This window comes from Eptesicus fuscus, chromosome 6 (assembly GCF_027574615.1).
Source record: "Eptesicus fuscus isolate TK198812 chromosome 6, DD_ASM_mEF_20220401, whole genome shotgun sequence".
Taxonomy (NCBI): domain Eukaryota; kingdom Metazoa; phylum Chordata; class Mammalia; order Chiroptera; family Vespertilionidae; genus Eptesicus; species Eptesicus fuscus.
This window is the reverse complement of record NC_072478.1, coordinates 32,190,267-32,214,752: the sequence shown is the minus strand read 5'-3', so window position 1 is coordinate 32,214,752 and position 24,486 is coordinate 32,190,267. Positions and strand designations below refer to the sequence as shown.

The following is a 24,486-nucleotide window of genomic DNA, read 5'->3' as shown; positions in this document are numbered from 1 at the left end:
TATACAATTTTTAGTTGTCTTATATCTTTTTAAAAAATATTTTAAGGAAAAAGTCTTTGTGTACTTTTTCAGTGTCTTCAATCACTTTATTGACTCTGAGTTACATTTTTTGTCTGAATTGTTTTTATCTTCATTGCTTTTTTCAAGTATAGCTGGAGATTTTAACACGACGTTATCTATATCAATTTTAATAGTGTAATGCTCACATTCTGCTTGTTCAAAAGTCTTGAATACTAAGACTCATTCTTGCAAGCGAGTCTTTATCAATTATTTTTTCTCTTCTTGAACATTACAGAATATATAGAAGAAGGTTTATTTACCCAATTTGTTAAGCAACGTAGTGTCTAACTTTCTAAATACTTCTCAAGATGTCAATGCTTCAGATTTAAAAACACTATGATGGCCCACCCACCCTCCCCTGCCTTCCCTCTGAGATTCCACAGTCTATTCCATGCTTCTATGTCTCTGGATCTATTTTGTTCATCAGTTTATTTGGTTCACTAGATTCCACATATGGGTGAGATCACGTGATTTGTCTTTCTCTGACTGGCTTATTTTGCTTACCATAATACTCTCCAGGTCCCTCCATGCTGTCTCAAAGGATATCAGTTTTTCTTGCAGGTGAAGCAAGATGTCCTTCAGGGCCGGTTGCCCTGCCCTGTCAACACTGCTGCTCAGCTGGGAGCATATGCCATCCTGTCTGAACTTGGAGATTATGATCCATATAGACATACTGCAGGATATGTGTCAGAATACCAGTTTGTTCCTGATCAGAAGCCATAGAAAGAATTCATAAAACTCTAATGGGTCAGGCTCCTTCTGAAGCAGAGCTGAATTACTTGAGGACTGCAAAATCCCTGGAGATGTGCGGTGTTGACCATCATCCCGTCTACGGAGAAAACAAACCTGAGTATTTCTTAGGATTAACTCCAGTTGGTGTTGTTGTCTACAGGAATAAAAAGCAAGTCGGGGAGTATTTCTGGCCTGGGATTACAAAGGTTCACTTCAAGGAGACACGGTTTGAACTCAGAGTACTGGGAAAAGAGTGCAATGCAACGTCATTCTTTTTTGAAGCGCGGAGTAAAACTGCTTGCAAGCATCTTAGGAAGTGTATAAACATCATACATATTTTTGAATGCCAGAGAATGAATCAAACTCATTGTTAAGAAAACTCAGCAAGTTTGGATCCATGAGTTATAAGCACCAGTGGAGTGGCAGGACAGCATTGCAAATGAGTCGAGATCTTTCTATTTGACTTTGCCGGCCAGATCAGAAGGTGGCAAGAAGCTGAAGCAAGACTTCTCCTAAGAGAATAGGCACAGACACAGCCAGCTGGATCTAACAGCATAAATGGGGTAACTGCAAACATGGGAAATGGGGGAAATGAAGGAACAACTAAAATCACTGCACCTTCACCAATAAAAAGCTTTAAGAAAGCAAAGAATGAAAATAGCCCTGATACCCAAAGAAGCAAACCTCATGCGCCACGGGAAGAAAATGGCCCCCAGAGTGGACACTCCATCTCTCCCAATGACCGCACGAAGTCCCCAAGGTTCCCCTGCGCCCGACAGCGACTCTGTACAGCCAACAAGGAGAAGGAAAGCCCGTAACAGTGGTGAAGACTTAGATCTAAAAGGGGAGGAGGTCACGCCCGCGCTGTCACACAAACCGTGGTAGTGAATCAGAAACCTCAAATAGAGAACACCGGAAAACGAGAAGCAGAATACGGCCGGAGAAGGATGTGGTGCAGTGGTCGGCAAACTCATTAGTCAACAGAGCCAAATATCAACAGTACAACGATTGAAATTTCTTTTGAGAGCCGAAAACCGACTTCTGCGCATGGGCCACGAACTTTCAATTGCACTGTACGTGTGCGCCTGCACGTGGTATTTTGTGGAAGAGCCACACTCAAGGGGCCAAAGAGCCGCATGTGGCTCACGAGCCGCAGTTTGCCAACCACTGATGTGGTGGATTCAGCGCCTCAGTGGGAAGCTGTGTTAAGGAGACGAAAGGAAAAAACAACAACAGGCGATCCAGACACAGATCTCGCTGGAGAAGCCCTGATAGCCAAGCAAAAGAAGAGCTAGGGAAGCATATTCAGAAGGAACGTGTGAATCCGTCTAGGAGGTTGTCAGGAGAACAATGAAGAGATTCCACACACTAAAATAGAGACTCAAGGTGACCCGATCCCGTCAGACACTCTCATTCTCCGAGGAGTTACCGCCGCCGCAGGTCCCAGTGTTCAGATGGAGAGAGAGCGGTCCGTTCTGTCGGAAGTGAACTCAAAAACGGATTTTGTACCCCCACTCCCTGTGACCCACTCTTCAGATGCTTAGGGTTCTGGTGGCTCCACAGTTCGTCAGAGAAGAAATGGGTCAAAAGATAGCCTGATTGAAGAAAAATCTCAGACAAGCAATCTGGCTGGAAAACATAGCAAAAACAATTAAAAACTATCCAAGCTTTCCTGCCTCAAGATAGAGACTTGATCCCAGTGAAGGGCTCGGGATGCGGGTTCAGAGGGGGTGTGCTGCCTTTACTTTGAAACTGTGAATTGTAATTATTCAAGTATCTTGGACCTGCAAGTGTTTCTTCAGAAGAAAATAATTGAGTCTGTTGCTTCTTTTAAAGGTTCCACTACAGTGTATTTGTGCTGAAGGGCCTTTTTATTTGGTAACTGGAAGGAAAGTCGTCTTGTAAAAACTCGTTCTTTGGATGCCATATCCACCACCCAAACCAGATGCTTCTGGACATCTGGACTGCAGCTGGCCAGCTGTGCAATAGTACAAGTGGGATGAAGCGTTCTCCCCTTCTAGGTGACCTCCACCTGTGCAGATGCATAATGGAGGCCACATCACTTTCACACTGTAGATACTTTTATTCATATACGTGTTCTTTGTAATGCTGTATTTTGTGGCATGAAGTGCCACTATTATTTACAAATGTAAAGTTTTGTTTGAAAGCGTTGCTTTTAATTTCTAGTGTCCTTGCCTTGTTTTCAGGGCGGGTGGGGGAGAGAGGCTATATGTGGATTTCAGTCTATAAATTCATGACCACCCTAAAAAAATAAAAATGAAATAAAAAAAACTATGATGGCAGCATTGTGCCAACAAAAATCCTGGAATGTTAGTACATCAGAACATCAATACATGGGATTGCAATCTATACTCTTGAGTGTCAAAGATCTGCTCTACTTGTTGAGATCAGTAAAGGAGAGTCTCGCATGGCTCAGATGGCTGTCAGACCTTCCTCTTTGTTTCTGCCTCTCTGCAGCCAGCTGTTCTGACAGCCCTGCAAGCTGCTGAAAATGAATCCTGTTCACGGATTCAAATTTCATTAGGTTTCCTGCTTTTCAGCTTACTCTCCTCATGCACGCAGTATGCCACCCCAAAATGTGACACTAGGGAGAGCAATTATGCTCCAGATGTCTAACTAGACCAAGGTCAGTAAACTACGTTCTCACTCACAGTTGTGGGTTCGTAGAGGCAAAAATCAACGATCACAGATAAGTTGAAAAGTAGCCCAAAACTACCCGTCATGAAATTTTTTTTTAGAGTGAAATATAAAATATCCAACTTAGGGTGTTTTTAAACCTTTATTTACTGAACACTGTTCAACACGTGACAATTATTAGTATTCAGTTTCATAGTATGGCCAGTTTTCAGAAAGAAAGTAGCACAGGACAAAAAACCAAAGAGAAGGGAAAAGAGAGACGGCATGAGAGAAGACGTGGGAAAGACATCGGCTGGGGGAGGAAGGTGGTAATACAATAGTCAGAATCTGAGAGGGGAAAAGGGAGGCAACGTCAAGAATGGTTCTTCACTTTTTTCTCATCACACCCTCTTTGAGAAAATGAGAAACTACAGGGCTTTCCCCATAAAGTGGACATGTTTTTATTATATTCAAGGGATCCATGAACTACAGGTTAAGAACGCCTGGTCCAAGCAGGGCTACAGAAAAGTGGAAGCAAAGGGAAAGATGCAGAGAAACAGAAAGGAAGAGAGATGGATAGAAAGAGCCACAGGGAAGAAAGGGGGCAGCAGAGAGAAGGGCTGACATCAGTTCCCACCCCTTCTCACCCAGGCTAACTCTGGGCTAAACTTTGAAGATGAGCATTCCTCAGTGCTGTTTAATCTCCCCTCCCATCTTTTCTCTCATCCAAATGTACTCCACTCATTAAAAGGGAGCAGTATGGTCTTAAAACTTATTGATACGAACCATTCTAGAGTAACATCAAGAGGAAATCCACGCAGCTGAGCAGTGTTATCTTAACAGGTCCTTCCCTTCTCAAGGCTCCTGACTCTCCTTAGTTCAATGAAGGGATCCACATAGATGAAAACATTTTTCAGTCAGTACAGTGCCAGCTCAGAAGTTGTCCAGGGGTCAGGGGAAGTCCCAGGTGTCATGGATAGTAGCAGGAGCAAAGGTTGCCACACAAGCTGAGGGTTTTCTCCCTTCCAGTACCTGTGGGCTATAGGAGCAGGGAAGGAATGAAAGGGACCTCCCTTTTCTGGGGGAGGGAGGAATCTCCCTTTCTGCACTTGTGTATAATGTGGTTTGCAACCATCAACCTAAAGCAGTGGTCGGCAAACTGCGGCTCTCGAGCCACATGCGGTTCGCGAGCCGCGGTTTGCCGCTGTTGACTAATGAGTTTGCTGACCACTGGATAGGGGCTTAATCACAAGGAACAACAACAGCCTGTAATTATTGGAATCGAGAGTCTAGGTCAGTGGTCAGCGAGCCGCGGTTTGCCGACCACTGACCTAAAGTATCTAAATCTGATCTTTGCTCTAGGCCTCTTCCCTTTCTTTGGAGTGTCAGTTGGGGACAGCCTAGGAAAACATTTTAAAGTTCAGCTCTATAAATTCCTACTTATTTTCCAACTTAAGTTTTAACTCCAAGTATATACACTTGACTCTAGGGCTTTCATTCTAGAGTTCTTACCAAGAGATGAAGAGCTACAAGATTTCTCTTGTACTGTAGGGGGTTTGAAGCGGGGATAATAAAAGAAATGAAGTTTCTGGATTAGGCCAGCCCCTTTACAGGAATAGTGATTCCTGTGACATAATATTCTCAACCTCGTGCTGTTTTCTTAGGGGTTATATTTCCTAAGCGTCTGGGGGCTGGGGGTAAGAATTGCTCAAAAGAACAGAAGCTTTCATTTGGATGACTTAGAGCAAACAATGACCCCATTCAAGGGATCAGGGTGGGATGGGCAGGAGTAATGCAATTGAGGAAGAAAGGAATAGATCAAGTGTGAAAATTCTGTGCCCAACAGCCTCCACAAGCTTCCTTCCAGCTAATCTGACCCTTTTCAACGAGAAGCATGAACTAAATTGTTGCTTTGATGATCTTTCCCACTTTTTTCCACTGAGGTGAACATGGAAGCCGTATGGCATCTATTCATTTGCAGCCCTACAAGAGCAGGCTCTGGGCCAAACGTGAATAATGAGCTCCTCCCCTGGAGTCAGTCAACAAGTGATGCTCGTTAGTAAAGCTGACTCAAAACTGGCCGTCACCTCCCTAGAGTTGTACTGCGCCCACGAGGGTAGCTGGCAGGTGTCTGCATACTTCCCATGTGCCCACCCCATGGCACAGGCAAGCAGCTGCTGAGCAAGGCATTCTGGGGCAAAGGGGAAGGGAAAACAACTAGAAAAGTATTCAAAATAACTCATCATCCCCTGCTTATTTGTCCATCTGTCATACAGAGGATTTACTGTTGCCTAGGGCCGGGTCGGCAAACTGAGGCTCTCGAGCCACATGCGGCTCTTTGGCCTCTTGAGTGTGGCTCTTCCACAAAGTACCACGGCCTGGGCGTCTATTTTGAAGAAGTGGTGTTAGAAGAAGTTTAAATTTTAAAAATTTGGCTCTCAAAAGAAATTTCAATCGTTGTACTGTTGATATTTGGCTCTGTTGATTAATGAGTTTGCCGACCACTGGCCTAGGGCAGTAAGATGTTTTTCCAAGTGTGGTCCTTGGACCACAGGCATGAGAATCACGTGTGCTTTTAAATTCAGATTCCTGGGTCCTACCTCACACCTACTGAATCTAAATCTCTGAGGAGTGGGCCTGAGAATCGTTTTTTCCATACTATCCTTCCCTCTCCACCCCCAGGTGATTTTTATACAAAAGAAAATTTGAGAATCTCTGTTCTAGAGAATACACTCTTCTCTGAAAGTCAGGGGAATTAGCTTCCTAGTCCCAACTTTCCTTTCAGCTTAGCGAGCTTCCTTTTTATCATGTCTTGGGTTGGATCAGGAGTCATCAAAATATTTTAAGATAATTATAGATTTACATGCAGTTTTAAGAAATAATACCCATACTCAGTTTCCCTCAATGGTAACAAATTTTGTAACTAGAGTAAAATATCAAATCCAAGAAAGAAATTGGCATAGATACAATCCATCTATTTTATTCAGATTTCACCAGTTTTACACTCCTTCATTTGTGTGTGTGTAGTTCTGTGCAATTTTATCACTTATAGATTTGTGTGACCATCACAATTAAGATATAGAATGATTCAGTAATTTCCTTTCTTTCCTCTTTTCTACCTTCCTTTTCTCTTTTCTTTTTTTCTACTTTACTTTTCTCCTTTCTCTTTCTTTTCTCATCCATTGATTTTCCATTGATTTTTAGAGAGAGTGGGAGGGAGGGAAGAGAGATGTCCATTGGTCGCCTCCTGCACCCCTAGGGATGAAACCCAAAACCCAGGTATGTGCCCTTGACCAGGAATCAAACCTATGACCCTTCTGTGCATGGGTGGATGCTCTATCCACTGCGCAACACCAGCCAGGGCTGATTTAGTAATTTTAAAAATGGGAGTTCAACCTAGGTGCTTCAAGAGATGCTATAGTGAAGAGAGAAAGAGAAGGGTAAGTGGGATTTTAGGCACTTTCTCTTTAAACAGTCTGTCTTTATCTGTTTATATTCTGAGACTTACTATACTGATGAAAGAATCCCATAGCTAAAAAGCCTTTGGTTTAGTCCAATATTTTCATTTATAGATGAAGAAACTGTATGCACGTGTATCTATATGCTCCAGCGCATACACTGATTTATTACTCAATCTGCTAATGATCAACATTGATCTACAAAGTTAGCTAATGATCAACATAACATAAACCACTCAGAAATTCCCCCCTTCCCTTCAAATGTAAACTCCTTAAATTTAGCAACATATAACAATAAGTTAGGACCTTTTCCCACCTTAATTGTTAGGAGATACTTTGAGGTTCATTGCCTGGCACATAGTCATCAATCAGTGCCTCCAGGAAATACTGGACTTTCATTGGCAAACAGAGTTTGAATAATTGATGAAAATGTATATATACATCTCTTCATTTCCTTTTAATGATTAAAGAGATTGTTGTAAAAAAAAAGTGTCCCATTCTTCTATGATAAACATAACAGAAGTGTAATGTACAGAATATAGTGTACACTGTATTCTTCACTGGTTTTATAGCATCTGGAGAAACATATTCAGTTCTGTGGAAAATTTTAATAGGAATATTCGCAACTGGAGTCTTTGGAAGGTAACTACTGGGTCTAAAAGGAAGTCATGAGAGAATAGAAAAATAAGACAGGAATTGGAGAATGGGACATATTTTGCCCATAGAAAAAATTTGGATGAAATAGCATAGTTTTTCTCAAATGTTTAGAAAATAATACTGTGAAGGAATTACTGTATATCTGTGGGGCAATACCAATGGGTGAAGGTAACAAAGAAATACATTTGCCACTCAATATATGAAAAGCGTTTATATAATCAGCTGCCTCAAAATGGAATGGAAGGCCTTACAGAGCAGTGAGCTTCCTATTACTGAAATCATTCAAGCAGAGGCTTATAAAAGATGGTTCCGAAGAATTTTTATACTGGGTTAAAGATTGAACCATATGATTTCTAAGGTATCTTCCGACTAAAAACTGCATGATCCAGGCAAGAAACTCTAATAGTTTAAATCCTGGTCTGCCTTCTTATGTAAACAAAACAAGAAAAACAAAAACACCCAAAACTGATTTGCTTATGTGAGTAGGCTTTCCTTTTGAGAAATTGATATACTTTAATGTATTCTTTTTTTTTTTCCTTTCATGCTTAAAGGCGAATGTATTCAGTTCCTTTTCATGCAGCACATAGTCAAGTATCTATGTGCTTGTTATTCCTTTTCCAAATCAAGTTTGGGACAAACTTGAGGATCCACTCATCCTCCAAGGTGAGCCATCTTGCACTATGTTTTAGGAAATATCTTATATAGGGAGAAAGGAACATTCTTGCTGACCTACGTATTAGTCAGGTGGGGAGTGTACAGGGAGGAGAGCTAATGCCTACTATCTCTTCCGGTGTTGTTGGAGGCTCACAGTAGGGCCGTTATCAGTTTGTACCAACAAACGCCTTATAGAAGCCATTCAGATACGCCACAGCAGGGAGGAAGGCACAGAAGAGGAGGAAGAGGAGACTTGATGTCCTAAGATGAAGAGGCTAGTAGGTGGAAAGCCCAGGAATAACGGAAACGAAGTTGTCCTCCTTAGGATGACATGCCAAGCAGAAAGCCTCCGAGAAATCCACCAGCCAACAGAATGTTCGTCTTCACAAACAACGCGATCTCCTCAGCTTTGCTTTTCACCTCCATAGGTATGTGGGTGCTCCTTTGGGCCTTCAGATGTTCCTTGGCTTTCTTCATGTCCTTCTCTACTTGTTGCCAGTCAATTTTGATGTACTCAGCATGGTTTGCAAGCTGAAGGAGAAAAAACCCTCCTCCCACAGCTGTTGCAGCCAACTTTCCAACTTTCTGGAATATGAAGCCGGTGCACCATCCAGTGACACCTCCGATTAGCAGCTGGGTTGCCACGCTGCACTTTTCAGCCGAGAGCCCAGATTCATGCTCGAAAAGCTTGTGCCACCATCGCTGCTTTTTAGCCAGCTCTGCAAGGTCCAGTGAGTCAAAATGTCCCTGACTGGACGCGGATATTTCAGCGAGCTGGTCTTGCGATGACACCCGCGAAGGCTGGGCGCTGGCCTGTGGGTCAGATGTTTCCATTCCCACGGCCGCAGTGGAAGAGGGCGGACTGCGCTGGCGGCAGCCACTTCCCCCCGCCCCTACCCATGCGTGCAACTGCGTCACAAGGCTCCCGGGGCTGTATCCAATGGAGTCATGTTTTGCAGCAGATATTCACGGAGCCCCTATTATGTGTCTAGTACTGAGGATACGTGTTATGTACAGAGGATGTGACAACGTACAGAGAAGGGTCTTAACCTATATTGACAAAGTAAGTGTGAAAGAGCCATGATACAAGATGGTGTGTGTTTGTATACTATGTTCCAGATTAATGTGAATCCTATGTTATGAATCAAGTGATTATTACAAGAATATCCTAATTTAAAAGTAGCAGTCTAATATATTAAAGTCTAGAAGGTGATTTTAAAAAGTTTTTTTTTATTGATTTCAGAGAGGAAGGGAGAAGGAGAGAGAGAGAAACATCAAGGATGAGAGAGAATAATTGATTGGCTGCCTCTTGCACACCCCTACTGGGGATGGAACCTGCAACATGGGCATGTGCCCCAACCTGAATCCAACCATGACCTCCTGGTTCATAGGTCAAGGCTCAACCACTGAGCAACACTGGTCCAGGTAGAAGATGATTTAAAAAATTATATTCAATCAGGTACTAATGACAAAACAGAGAACAAATTATTTTATTTTATTAAAAATTTCCAGTTTATAACCAAAATATACAACAACTACATTTAAAATCAGTTTTTACACTCACAGTTAAAGTGCTAAGTAAAAACATTTACAAAAACCGACAGTAGTCTACTGTAAACAAAATAAATCTACAAGAGCAGAGTGCAAAGCACATCCAGCTAATGTAAAAATACAGTTCATGCTCTAATCAAGTGCACTTGCCCTATACACATCTCAACAATAGTAACTTTCCCACTCACTTGGAAATGAATGAACAATTTTCAATACACAAAAGAGAAACATGAAGAACTAATGCCACAAAATACAAGTCTTTAGCATAAACACGTTCTAACTAGATGTTTATATAAAGCAAGATTAAAATTTTAGAATCAATTTTAGAATTGCCTTGTCAATTTAATTCAAAACAGGTTTGGAAACTAAATTGCTAACTGCCAGCTATTTAAAAATAATAGTTTTAAAAGGAAAATAATGAAAAAAGGAATAACTTTTCTACCTTTATATCTCTTGAAAAAAGAGAAGGTGGTAGTCATTCTTGATGACAGTAAAATGAAGACTTTTTTTTTTACGAGAATGGACAGTGTTCACCTGTAAACTTAATATCAATGAGTAGAGCTGGAAGACAGGCCAAGCTGGAAGGTTGGCTAAGACTGAAACACAGGCCATCTCAGGAGAATAGTGTGGATGATGGATACCTAGGATGCTCTGGACACAACCTTAAACTGAAAAAAAAACAGGATCAGCATGGCACTGACTTCATAGAACCCATAATTACAAGTGACTAGCTCCCTTCCTCAAGATCACTGAAAACATACAGCACTTTCAGACATTGCATGGGTTTGGGGAAGAGGGGCAGATTCCTAAGTTAGGTCATTTAATATCTCTTGCCTCACAATAGTCCCATCCACACTAGTGAGACTATTTCCACTTTTGTCTTAAAGCTTAATATTCTATTAACTGATAGTAATTTGCACTGGCACTAATGTATTTGTTCTATTTATTTATTTATTTTAAATCTTTATTGTTGAATAATGTGTTTGTTCTTAAATGCAGATTTCTCTTTAAGACAGAAGTAAAAGGGCTATAGTCACCAACACTTTAATATTAATAAGTTAAAGCAAATTTCCTTCTTCCTAACACTTTGAGATAAGTTATACTTTGGAAGTATTGATAAGGAATACTGGAAATAAAAGGCAGCCCTGTCCGTGTGGCTCAGTGGTTGAGCGTTAACCAGGAGGTCACGGTTCGACTCCCGGTCAGGGCACATGCCTGGGTTGTGGGCTTGATCCCCAATAGGGGCCGTGCAGGAGGCAGCCAATCGATTATTTCACATCATTGATGTTTCTATCCCTCTCTCCATCTCCCTTCCTATCTCTGAAATCAATAAAAACATTTTTTTAAAAAGGCAGATAGTAATATCTTGGGGACTGCAAAAGGAGCAGGTATGTACCTGGGAACTACGAAGAAGTGTACCAAGCAGTTATTGAGAGATCAAAATAAGCTTTCTCCACTATAAAAGTTTATCCAAAACTAAGACACCAGATTAATACTGGAATGTACTAGATCAACTCTTGTTAGCTAACCTGTTACCCTTATTATTCATAATATTATTTATATGAGGAGCTGTAACAACATCTGAATTTGGAAAAACTCAATTTACAACCTTTTAGATCATAGCTGTAACTAAAATTGGAGATTTCATGTGTAGAAGTTTCATATTTTTATACGTTTTTATACTCACTTTTATTCTTATCACCTGAACTCTCTCTATATAAAAGCCTAAGCAACTGTTTGACTGGTAGCTAGATGTGCACTGACCACCAGGGGGCAGATGCTCCAACCGGTAGGTTAGCTTGCTGCTGGGGTCCAGCCGTACTGGGCAAGATGAGCCAGACACGCCCTGGAGCCCTCCCACTGTCCCTCCACGGCCCTGATTGTGCACAGGTGGGGTCCCTCGGCCTGGCCTGTGCCCTCTTGCAATCTGGGACCCCTCGGGGATGTCGGAGAGCCAGTTTCAGCCCGATCCCCGCAGGCCAGGCCAAAGGATCCCACTGGTGCACTGGGCCTCTAGTATAGGTATAAAAATCTTTAAATGGCATTTTGAGGGAAACTTGTTGGCTATGTAACACAGTAGTTTTATCTTCAAACGCCTACCAAGAAGATAAAATTCTATAATTAGCAAAATTTGAGTCCATATTAGATATGAGGTGGGGGAGTCTTTTTGCCTTTAAATGATATTTACAGACTAATCCTTTATATATGACAATATCTAGGTTATGAAAGAACTACACATTGACTTAATGAAAGCTTATGCAATTTAAGTATTCCCAAAAGATATTTGCTTCAATTACTGAAGTCTTTTTAGTAAAATATCTTTGAAAACTGGACAATTTAACAACAAAACAAAGCTTTTCTTGGTAGCCCTGCGGTTATCTGTAGTTTGAGAGTCTCCTTCATAAAGCCTCTGATAGGCTGATAAGAAGAGTTGGGATGGGAAGTCAATATATCTGTTCTAAAAGATCTTTTGTTTGGTTCTTCCTTAAATATCTATAATAATAAAAGAATATGCAAAATGACCAAATGACCAAACAGCAGAATGACCATCTGGACGACCATGCTATGACACGCACTGGCGCCAGGCCAGCCAAGGCGGGTGCGATGTGATTGGCCCCATGATTGTCCCGCAGAGGGAGGCCCAGGCCACTGGCCGGCGGGGCAATCGATCAGGGACGGGGGGGGGGGGGCGGGGGGCTCTGCAATTGCCCCAAAGAGGGAGGTCCAGGCCACCCTCTGTGCAGTGATTGACCACGGAGCCCCAGCCGGGTGGGCAGGGCCTCTCTCTGATGGGTGATCAATCACAGAGCCCCGTGATCGCCCCAAAGAGGGAGGCCCAGGCTACCCAGCTGGAAGTGCTATGGCAGGTCCTTCCTCTGCAGGGTGATCGATCTGGAGGCCCTGCTATTGATCACCCCACAGAGGGAGGCCCAGGCCAGCCAAGTGATTGCACCCCATGCCTGTTGCCTGCAGAGGGAGGCGACTGGTGGCGAGGAGGGGGACCAGCGCCACACAGATGGCAAGCAGTGGCAGCGGTGGGGGCAGGGCCAGCTACCGGCAGCTACGGGAAGGAAAGCCCCAATAGGCCCTGATTGCCAGCCAGGCCTAAGGACCCTACATGAGGGGTCTCAGATTGTGAGAGGGTGCAGGCTGGGCTGAGGGACTGGGCCTCCTATATAACAAAAGGCTAATATGCAAATCGACCGAATGTTGGAATGACCGGTCGCTATGACGCACACTGACCACCAGGGGGCAGACAATGCAGGAGCTGCCTCCTAGTGGTCAGTGCGCTCCCACAGGGGGAGCGCTGCTCAGCCAGAAGCCGGGCTCACAGCTGGTGAGTGCAGGGGCGATGGCCTCTCCCACTTCCACGGCAGCTCTAAGGATGTCCGACTGCCAGCTTAGGCCCATGGGGAATGGGCCTAAGCTGGCAGTCGGACATCTCCTGAGGGCTCCTGGACTGTGAGAGGTCGTAGGCCAGGCTGAGGGTGCCCCCTCCAGTGCACAAATTTCGTGCACCGGGCCTCTAGTATATTATAAAATGCTAACATTTGATCACTTTTGACCAACAAAACTGGCAATTTCATATAGTTCAGAATAACATTATCCAACTATGACCACACAGTAAAAATCAGCTTGGCCTGATTCTCAGAAAACACAACAAAACAGTTTATGTACAGGAATTATCTGTTGAGATGACCATGATAACTTAACATATACAACACTGTATAAATGTTAAGACAAAGCAAAACAAAAAAGGCTTAAAAAATAGAGTAGAAAAGTATGGCAGGCATTTAATTAATACACATATAATGCTTTTTAGATTTTGTGACATTTGTGATTTTATCAGCTTTTAAAATTTTGTTATATTCTCTAAATAAATATCCATGTTTCTATCTTTAAAAAAAGCTCACATTATGTAAATGTGAGCTTTGGGTCTTGCATATTACAGAAAGTGAAATAACTGATAACTATTAACTGTAGAGACATAAATTTATATAAATAATCTCCCAATTTCACTATCAGATTAAAGTACAGCAAAATAAGTATTTTTTAATTAAAAATGTTTAAATGAGAAGAAACAGCTTCTATAGCTTTTTCAATTAACAAAAAATAAGACAATTTAATAGATTTTCAGTGTCAAATTAACTTTTCTTTTTATGGCTGGGGGAGGGTGGTGATATCTTTATCATGCCAAAATAAACTTCAATGAAAAAAAAGAAAACTCTCAAAAATAAATTTCGGCATCTATATAATAAAAGTCTAAAAGACCATTAAGGCCGGTCGCTATGATGCACACTGACCACCAGAGGGCAGATGCTCAATACAGGAGCTGGGGAAGCACCACTCAGCCAGAAGCTGGGCTCACAGCTGGCAAGCACAGCGGCAGTGGTGGGAGCCTCTCCCACCTCCGCAGCAGCGCTAAGGAAGGAGCAGCAAAACAAGTGGTAAGAAACAGCGAGCAGGCGGGCAGTAAGAAGCAAGGGGTCCCAGACTGCGAGAGGGTTCAGGCCAGGCTGAGGTACATGAATTTCATGCACCAGGCCTCTAGTTTGAAAATAAAAGCATAGAAGTTGTTTGAAGTTGGTATTAAAGATGTGTGAAATGGGATTATTCTAGTGAAGTAAAAAAAAAAAAAAAAGATAAAGAATTCAATTTACTCTGATAACTCACAGCTAAGGTAGAAATAGCATCTGATAACAAGAGAACTTCCAGACTAGTATTTTTATATCAAGAGTCCTTTTTATGATAAAAAAAATAATTTTAAGCTCACATATAAATAAAATACATTATTTTCAAGTACATCATTTTCACTTCAACTCAATGTAAAGAACTACTGTGTTGTTCTTTCATTTCCTATTAAATGTTTCTGCTCATCAGTGTAGTTTGGGGGGAAGTTATCTGAGGCAGGAATAAGGGAGTGAAGGAAGACATTTATAAATTTTCTTTTCAAAACTGGGGAGGGGAAAAGTATAGAAATAGAAAAATTGTGGATGGCCAATATAAATTAAAACATTCTGGGATTATCTGCTTTATCTTATAGAATATCCCATTATCAAAACCCAGAAAATATTCAAAGAAATGTTTGGACATCAGGTTCAAGTTTAACAAATGTAATAAAACATGCAGAGCCAGATAATTGAAAATAAAGATTAATTTTTAAACAGGCAATCAAAATAACATTGTAATATAGGCATGTAACATAGGCATGAGAGCACCTGGGAAATCTGATTTAATTTCTGGAAGCCAGGAGAGCTGCCTGATTCAGTGATCTGACCAAGGCACAGAATTATATAACCAAAGAAATCACACCAGAAAACAGTTCACCTTCCTATATCAACTTTCCATTATTCTTTTCTACCCATCAGACCACAAACCCAATAATCAGACTCAATAACTAGCAAATATATAGACCAAAGTGTTCAAGAGATTGAGATGAGCTAATGCAGACAATTAGAACAAAGACAATGATCTTTAAAAGTAACAGAAACCTCCTTGGCCTGGTTCTCAGAAAACACAAATCTAAAAAAGAGAATTCTGCAGAGAGCTAAAGAGGCTTTATGGAAACATCTGCACAGCCAGAAAAAAATTAAAAATAACAAATCACAATTATCTCTAATAATATTTTAAAGCAGGATATATACGTGTTCATGGCAATTCAGCAACTGTATTCACTCAATGAATCTAAGAATACAGCTTAAGAATAATTATCGAACAGAAAAGTTTCAATCTACTCTGAAATTCCTTTTACATTTTATATTTTAATGTTTGTAAACCCGATAGCTTTTTTCTTTTGTTAATCCTCACCTAAGGATATTTTTTCCATTAATTAAAAAAAATACTTTTAGTGATTTCAGAGAAGGGAGAGGGAGAGATAGAAACATCAATGATGAGAGAAAATCTTTGATTGGCTGCCTCCTTCACACCCTATACTTCACAGCCTGAACTGTGATCTCCTGGTTCATAGATTGACACTTAATCACTAATCCAAACTGGCAAGGGCACTGATAGCTTTTTAATTGGCTATATGGGCCAGTATTATCACTGTGTGGTTTATTCAAAGTTTAGGCTAACTAGCTAGAGATTTATATTTAAGAGAACAAAAACCACAACATTATATATGTCACTTTTTTCTGTATGTAAGTTTGAGGTGCTTATATTGGTGCTTTAGGAGAATTTTTACATAAAGCTTACATGTAAGCTTTCTTTCACTTTTATTATCTGTAATACAATTTTCCTCCTTTAAAATTACTTAAAATCATGAATGGGAAAGAAAGTTAATAACATATCTGAATCCTATCAATTTAAGAATAAATTGCATTAACAGTACAGGTTAATCCAGTAAATATAGTTCATGGAAAGAAAAAAAGCAAGCCCAGATAATGATTATAAAATGGTCAAGAAACAACCATATTAGAGACGGGTGGAATTTGAGACTACCTAATCTAATGGCCTTGTTTCTTTCATTTACAAATGAGAAAACCAAAGTTCCAAGAGGTAAAAATCCAAAGTTACACAGTTCATTTAGAAGAGAGACAAACCTAAAAATCAAGTTGCCTGACTCAAAATTCAGTGGTACTCAAAAATAACATAATGCCTTTTTACTAAGCATTTAAAAAACTGCCAATTTAGAAAACAGAAATTATTTAACTATATAGTTTTATTCTTTTAAGTCAGTAAGTACAACACACACACAAAAAATAGTTGCAAGTTAGTAATATAAACAAGCTGACTTATATAACAAAAACCCCAGGTCAATAGTAAAAATAATAATAATATAGTTCACCCTATTGCAGAAAATATAAAATAAAGAGCTTGAAAAATATCAGTCTTATAAATACTAACTAGGGGCCCAGTGCACAAATTCGTGCACCTTGAAAGGAACTGTGGGCCTAGAGGCTGCAGTGGGCACAGGGGCAATCTCGGCCCATCCTCTGTGCCCCCGCCAGTCCCTCCCACCACAGCCCCCTAGTCCCCTGTCTGCTGACAGCCCTGCTCCTGCCGCCACTGCTCCCATGCGCTAACGGCACCAGCCCCAGTTGTTCTGCACCATCAGCGGGTGCGAGTGGCAGCTGCTGCCCCAATCATCCCTCAGGAGCAGGGGGAGGTGGAGAAGCCCTCAGGTGCGATCGGGGCCAGCAGCCGTTGCTTGCACCTGATGACAGTGCCGAGTGATCGGGGCTGGCGCTGGGCACTGGCAGCAGGTACAAGCAGTGGCTCTAACCCTGGCAGCAGGTGCAAGCGCTTGACAGGACCATGGCACATGGGAGCAAAGAATTTTCAGTAACCACCACAGGCTCGCCCCAATGACAGTGACCAGTGCCCCAACTTGTCTGGCGCCCCTGCTCATCTGCTCCACCATCCCGCTGCAGCTGATGCCCGCCATGTTCCACACACGCCCCCTGGTGGTCAGCGCATGTCAGAGCGACTGGTTGTTCAGTTGTTCGGTTGTTCCACTGTTTGGTCTATTTGCATATTAGGGTTTTATATATATAGATGTTACTAGTGAATGGTAATTACCAAAATTATGGAACTCTGAGTTCTCAAAATCTAAATTACAATATAAAAAAACCTTGTTTTTGTATTAAGTTAAACTGGTGACAGTGGCCAATAGAATAGGAATAAATTATGAGCAATGTTATCATACCTTGAAAAATGTCTAAGAAAGGACACAATAAATTTCTAAGATAGGTGATTCTTTAAAAAAACAATAATCTGCCCTAACCGGTTCAGCTCAGTGGATAGAGCATCGGCCTGTGGACTGAAGGGTCCCAGGTTCGATTCCGGTCAAGGGCATGTACCTTGGTTGCGGGCACATTCCCAGTAGAGGGTGTGCAGGAAGCAGCTGATCGATGTTTCTCTCTCATCAATGTTTCTAACTCTCTATCCCTCTCCCTTCCTCTCTGTAAAAAAAAAAAAATCAATAAAGTATATTTAAAAAATAATAATCTGAAGACACTTATCCTTCAATGTGTTTAAATAGATTGAACTACTCTTAAAGGAAGTAATGTACTGGTATAGTATCTGGCTAAAACATAAGTGAAACTTTCTTTTATCTTTATAGCAACAAAATTTTACTAATTAGAGAGAAATCAGAGAATAAGAAATAGGCTTATTAACTAATTATATTAAATTTTTATGTATCAACAAAAATAGTAATGTCTACAAAGATGGCTAGGCAGACCTTAACATTTCCCCCTAGATTTTGAATCCTGAGAGAAAATTATAATCCTATATGAATTTGGCTATAAAAGAAATCAAGGATTAAAGTTAAATTAGGAAAAAACTCTAGGAAACTGATTATAGTTATATGGGAGGTAAAGGATGCTTGATCTTCCTATTCCTTTCCCAAAACTCATATAACTGGAACAAAAGAGAAGGGTAGAGAATTAAATTATGAGATGTCACCATTATTTTTTCATATAAAATAAGAATAAGAATAATGTATAAAATTATACAGCTACTAAGAAACATAGCTGAATTAAATGTAAACACTTTATCTCATTTTAATCAGTTGTAAAAAGGGATAAAAGAAATGTAAAAGAATCATGAGTTCCTTTGTAAGTCTTGATTTTATAAAGTTATCTTTTGTCTGCTTATGAGGAAAAAAATGGAGAAATTCTTACCTTTTATGCAGGTTTAAAAAATTATGTATACAAACATAGAAACAATTAAGACAATACCTTACAATTTAAAGTTTTGCAGTGATGAAAACCAATAACTTAATCACTTTTAAAAACTTGTTCTTAATCAGAAAGAAAGGCACATGAAAGTCCTCAAAGAAAACAAGTTATAAGGCTTACACTTCTTATATTTTTCTTACAATTTCAGTGAAGCCAAGCAACTTTATATAATTCCATATCAAAGATAACATATACTGGAGATCGCTAATTTCTGTTGGAAGGGACTTACAAATTCATCATATAAAATTTGAGAGCATACTGTAGTATTTTAGAGAGCCAACACAATTTAAGGACAGAGCTACTCTTGAAAAAGAATCTCATTTTTAAAAGGATAATTGGATTGCTGATTTAAACACTGTACCGAATGAATACTGGTCTAATTGCCTACTTTGTTGTTACTGCTATATACCACTGAAAACCATATCCTTATTTTCTACAACCCCTAAATTCTAACAGAAACATATAAGTAGATCAATTTATAGATTACAGAGCATTATAATACATGTTATCTCATTTGATCCTCACACATTCTGTGAGGTAAGTTGGGACCAAAAATTGCCTTATCCTCATTTTACACTGAAGACATTGAGACTAAGAGAAGTTAAATGACCTGTGCACTTCACACCATAATTATGGGTCTTTGAATTCCAAGGCCAGTGGAATTTTCATTACACTATACTATGTAATTCATCCAAGTATGATAATATATATAAATGTACCTTTGGCATGTCAAAAGCGGTATAAATATCACCAGAGTGAAATTTTGGTATATTAATGTTTTCTAAGTTTTAGCCAATGATCCTCTATTTTATAAAAAAAATTTAAGTCGTTCATTTTATTTCATGGGGCTATAGCCTAAATCAAGATAGTTACAATTTCAGTTATTTCCAACTATTATCACAAAGAAACTAATGAGGTAGGTTAAAATGTTGAAAAAATTTTCTAATTTGATGAGATTTTTAAAATGTTGAAAAAATTTTCTAATTTGAAGAGATTCTTAGATTTCTAAATCTGCTTTAAGAAGAAGCAGAAAGAGAAAATTATTACTAATAAAGGTTTGCTTAAGTATTTATCACCCAACTAATACACAAAGATCTAATTTCACATAAAACCAAAAAGAACCTAAATACTTCTAAGAATAGCTCTCACCATTAAAAATGAATATAAAGTGTTGGTACAGGTTTGTATATATATATTTCTTTAGGTTAAGTAGTAATATGAACTGTTACTATAGGGGAAATATGCTTCATTTGGTATAATTTTCTTGTTTTTTATTACTTGCTACATGTTATTTTGGTAAAGTAGACTTAATTTCACTTAGTTTAAGTTCAGATCCTTCAAGTTTTTTTTGAAGTGAGACTCACTGTTAGAGTAAAAGTAAGTTGTATGACATGTTATTCATTTATTAAAAAATTTACTCTGTACTAATCCCTGTGCTAGTTATTGAATTATTAATCAATTATTCTTTGAAGCTATTATTTTGAGCTTAATATTGTCTTAGATCTGTTAATTACTGAATAAATTAAATACAATATTGGTGAAATCAAAGTACTTTTTGAAAACCTTTTGATTATATTTAACATTTGAGAGAGTACTATTATTTTCTCAGCTGTCAACTGAACGAACAAAACATTAAACATTATCATGTGCCAATCACAACACAAATTAAACATATGGTAAGAAAGCTGTCCAGACTTGCTCAAATTGGTTTAAACTAGTTGAAACTTGAAATGCTGTTTGCTACATATAGTTCTTCAACTGTCTTTGAAAAACAAATTAATTTGGAGCACTAGTTTGATAAACAACATGGCCCAAACTAAATATTGTTATCCAAACAATGAGTTAACAATATTAAATACATTTTGTGGTGCAAAATTAAGATATTGGAAGTATCTTAATGTCAATAGAAGCCAAGCTTCTTTGGAGTTTAGAATATTTTTCTGAACTGAAATGTCAACATAGCATTTACATATATATCAACAGTTTAATAGAGAAGATATAAATGAATACATAAAATCAAGAAGCAAAAACTAATATTTTCATAGTGTTCAATTAACTGTCTATACTTGGCCATTTGTACAAGAAAACCAATTAACATTTTGGCAATTGATAATATAATGCAGATGGCGATGACTGACAACATCTTTGAGCTCAAACTGGTAACTTCTATTTAACTTCTTATTTTTGTTTCTGAATGCTTGTGTTGGTCCTCTCATGCTGTTCTCAGGAGAGATTCTCAGACAAAAGCCTCATGAATTGTTCATTTATTTATAAATAAGTTGTAAATTTGGCCTTCAAAGAAGTTTACTAGATGTCAGTTATGAGGGAATTTACACTGTCTTGAGCACTTACTCCAATTCCAAGGAGAAAGACAATGAAGACAAAGGGGAAAAAATTACATTTTGGGCCAAATGTTCAAATATATCTTGTGAAGAATTAATAATAAAAATATTAACATGTACTTTGGAAAAAAACATGATATATAAATTATTACCAGAAAACTGACTTTTGTGTCTGATAAAAGCTACTTTTTCAACACCTAATTCTTTGTTACTTTTTGTTTTTAAAAAAAGAGTAAAAGTACACATGAACCAAACACATGTCAAGCAATGTATGATAGGAGCCCTCAAATAAATCTCTTAAGTCCTCAATAATCTTAATCCCTTATATTTTAGTTTTCAAAGAGTTTTCATATGATTTTTCATTTGATCCCCTATTTGACAACTTTGTGAGGTAGGTATTTATCTTTTATCTTCATTTACAAACAAGGGAACTAAAGCTCAGAGAAGTTGACTTTTTAAAGGTCAAAAGCCAGTAAATGACAAAGCCAAGCCTCTCTGGAGTTTAGAATATTTTCTAAGGTGTCATTCTTGGATTACCTGCATAAGAATCACCAATGGTATATTTATAACTACAGATTTTAAATTCTTATCATCTTTGAGTTACAGAATGAGAATTTTTGGGAGTGGGGTCAGCATTCCACATTTTATAATGAACAAATAAAGTGGAAAACAATTTTGTATCAGATAATGATGTAAAATATTGAGTCCACCTAGATTTTCACGTGATATAATGAGACGCCATCAGATCATCATCAGGGGCAAATCAGTTTAAAACAGCCTGCAGCCTGGCTACAGATTAGAATCACCTGGAAAACTTATTTAAAAACCTATCAATTCTCATCTGAATGAGAGGAATGCTTGGGCATCAGAGGTTCCCCAAATGATTCTTACCTCTAGTTGGGGTTGAAGACATGCTTATTTAAAATGTTTTTCTATACAATACACCTAGCATTTTCCAAAAATTTTCTTTCCCTTCTGATCAATTTCAAGCCTAATACAGTTACCAGTTTTTATTGTAAATTATTTAAACGTTACAAGACAAAATGTCAAAAAATTTTGAGTTGATATTTTTAAGATTACAAGGTACTTCACAGCAAGACTAATCATGCTTCATTTAGTTACAGTGATTTTTCAGATATCCCATATAAATCACCACTTTGGACCTAGGTTATATATATTTCAGCTGTAAACAAGACTTATCCAGAATCTGAATACAAGGGAGGGGGCAAAGCTGTAGCCTATTTGCTACTGGGCAATGCAAGTACAGACAATCAACTCATTGATAGGAGGGGCTGGATGCCAAGATCTGGTGGCTTTGGCAAGATCACATCTCAGTGCAGAAAAATACAACAATGAATACAGAGAAAACATTTTGTCATTTTATAATTGTGGTTACCACATAAAAACCTTATAATGTGTGATGCTTATCTTATTACATGCCTCCATGGAACAGATCTGAACATAAAGTTCTCTACGAATTAATATTACTACATGGGAAAATATGGCTACAAATTATTTTTTCCATCATGCATATGGATAAGTTATAAAAACACTGCAAGTAAAAGGAATATTTACAAAAGTAATAAAAACAATTCACTTATAGGGAAAAAAATGGCCAGTGATACTCCTAATCCTGTATCTCTCTGGATGAAATTTATTTTGATAGAATTTTGAAAGAGCCTTCAATACTCTAATCAGATTCTTCTGTTGATCTTATATTCTATTAGTTAAAATACCCTTGCTGATTTATCAAATTCTCTTACAGTTTAAAACCACAGTTCTTTTTCACTTATGGAAATAAAACTACAAAATCCTACCATTCATCCGAGAAATAAACCTTGCATAGAAAATTCTTTAATTCTGAAATTTTGTTTTATTAACAGAATGACCAGAATGTTATCTCACAACTAGTTGATATTATATATGAAAGTTCACTACAAAGCAGTCACCACACATTTAGGATTTTTTGTAAATATAAAATAGTGGGTTTATAAAAATGCTTACCAGACAAATAATTCTCTCTTCATTACCTAGAAATAAGAATTATTTATGTGACAATATATTTAAGACGCCTGGATATTACAAGTTTGATGCAATATAAAAAGCAAAAATTTACTTTTCCAATGGACACAATCTGCACCTGACTGAACGCATGATAACAGTGAGTTACAGCAGTCAGTCATGCTAAAGGCAAAGAATAAAATCTGCTTTATAAACGGCACAAAATTTCCACCTTAGACAGGATAAATTAAGCACTGGTTCCATCTTCTTCAATAACTCGGTTCATGCTGGTGCCATGTGTGATGTGAGTCATAGGATTATTACTGAGATCCCGGATGCTGCTATGTCGTGACTGTTCATTGAGACGATGAGAACTACTGTGCCTGGAGTGATCTGTTAGTCGTGACATGCTGCCATGAGGTAGTCTCTCTTCCATTCCTCTGTAACTGCAGGGAGTATACCTAGTACAGGAGAGTTTATTTTGAAGCAAGTAATAGAACACACTAGAAAAATAACACTAAATTTTGCATGAAAATGCTGCACTAAATGAAATAATTAGGAAACCAACAAGTGAAAAAGTAACAACCACCTTTGATGATTTACAGCAATTTCATTAACACTAGAATTATTCATATGGCTAACCAAAAAAAAAGGAAGAAAATATACTCATTAGATTCAGAATTAAGGTCCTATTCTTTGCAAAAGGACAGAAGTTAAGGTTAATTTTTCCCATTCAAATAAGTTATGGGTTATGGGGTGAGTTCAGGAAGAGGAGAAAAACAATGGAGGAAAGATGGCACTGATCTCGGGAGTGCAGAAAATTGGCTATAATAAGAAGTACAGCAACTCAAATTTACTAAAAGATTAGGAAGAGGGAGCATATGAAATTATAGGAGAAATTAGTGTAACCAAAAAGGAAAAAAAAAAAAAGATGAATGAACTGGCAAGCAACAATGACAGTATGTGCTGACAGCTTCTTTCCAGATAGCCCAGTTAACAATTAAATTAACTACTGTAAATGGTGTTAATCATTTTTCCTCGGAGCTGTGAGGATACTACGCTATTTCATAGAAGGTACATCTACTTAAATATACATAACAACATCCTAATACACTATGACTTATATTCCTGCTAAAGCAAATTCTCTCAGTACCCTGAACAAAGATGCAGCTTTTGAATATGCCAACTGGGCTACACTGCTTATGGTGGACAGTCTTCTCTTCCATCATTGTCCTTATCTTGAAAGCAGCAATGGGGAGCTGTTAAATTTTCTTTCGTTCCAATCCTGACTCACTGAGCCCCCATCAGAGATAAGAATACTCACACTCAGATGTACACCTTTTTGTAAAAAGTATTTAATTTAGGATAACAAATCTCAAAGAAAACTTAACTGAATATAATTTATAACTTTAACATACTAAATTTTAAGTAATGTTTCTAAAAATAAAAAAGAATATAGCAGGCCATTTCTTTTTTAAATAGTCATCAAAATAACTAATCATATGCAGCTGAAGACCTACTGGGTGTCAAAGCATTCATTTATCATTCCTTCATAATTATAACAAATTTCATGACTCAATATGAACCATTTATAAAATTTAAAGATTTTTAAAACTATGACTTTACTGATTTTAGAAAGAGGAAAAGAGAGATAGAAACATCAATGATGAGAGGCTCATCAGTTGGCTGCTTCTTGTACACCCCCCCACT

At 38.5% G+C, this 24,486-nt stretch overlaps 2 protein-coding genes, 1 long non-coding RNA gene and 1 pseudogene across 7 annotated transcripts in view; 2 read left to right on the top strand and 2 right to left on the bottom strand.

Moving 5' to 3' along the window:
• The first annotated feature begins 591 nt into the window (after positions 1 to 591).
• Positions 592 to 2,447, top strand: LOC103294455 (band 4.1-like protein 4A; annotated as a pseudogene).
• A 5,630-nt stretch (positions 2,448 to 8,077) lies between these two features.
• On the bottom strand, positions 8,078 to 9,148 carry LOC103294454 (FUN14 domain-containing protein 2-like). Its single transcript, XM_054718372.1, has 2 exons — positions 9,117 to 9,148; positions 8,078 to 9,060 (listed from the first exon to the last, which is right to left on the bottom strand). Exons 1-2 carry the CDS (start codon positions 9,146 to 9,148, stop codon positions 8,520 to 8,522), a joined length of 573 nt encoding a protein of 190 aa, XP_054574347.1. The 3' UTR covers positions 8,078 to 8,519.
• A 59-nt stretch (positions 9,149 to 9,207) lies between these two features.
• LOC114234832 (uncharacterized) overlaps positions 9,208 to 24,486 on the top strand; it is a 69,698-nt gene continuing 54,419 nt past the window's right edge. The window contains exon 1 of the long non-coding RNA XR_003621022.2: positions 9,208 to 9,261. This is a non-coding gene — a long non-coding RNA (uncharacterized LOC114234832). The remainder of the gene's footprint in view (positions 9,262 to 24,486) is intronic.
• Positions 22,670 to 24,486, bottom strand: part of FZD3 (frizzled class receptor 3) — a 79,408-nt gene continuing 77,591 nt past the window's right edge. For all 5 annotated transcript variants that reach the window (XM_008150746.3, XM_054717608.1, XM_054717609.1 and 2 more), the window contains one exon: positions 22,670 to 23,237. In XM_008150746.3, the coding sequence (XP_008148968.1) occupies positions 23,024 to 23,237 (214 nt within the window). In that variant the 3' untranslated portion in view covers positions 22,670 to 23,023. The remainder of the gene's footprint in view (positions 23,238 to 24,486) is intronic.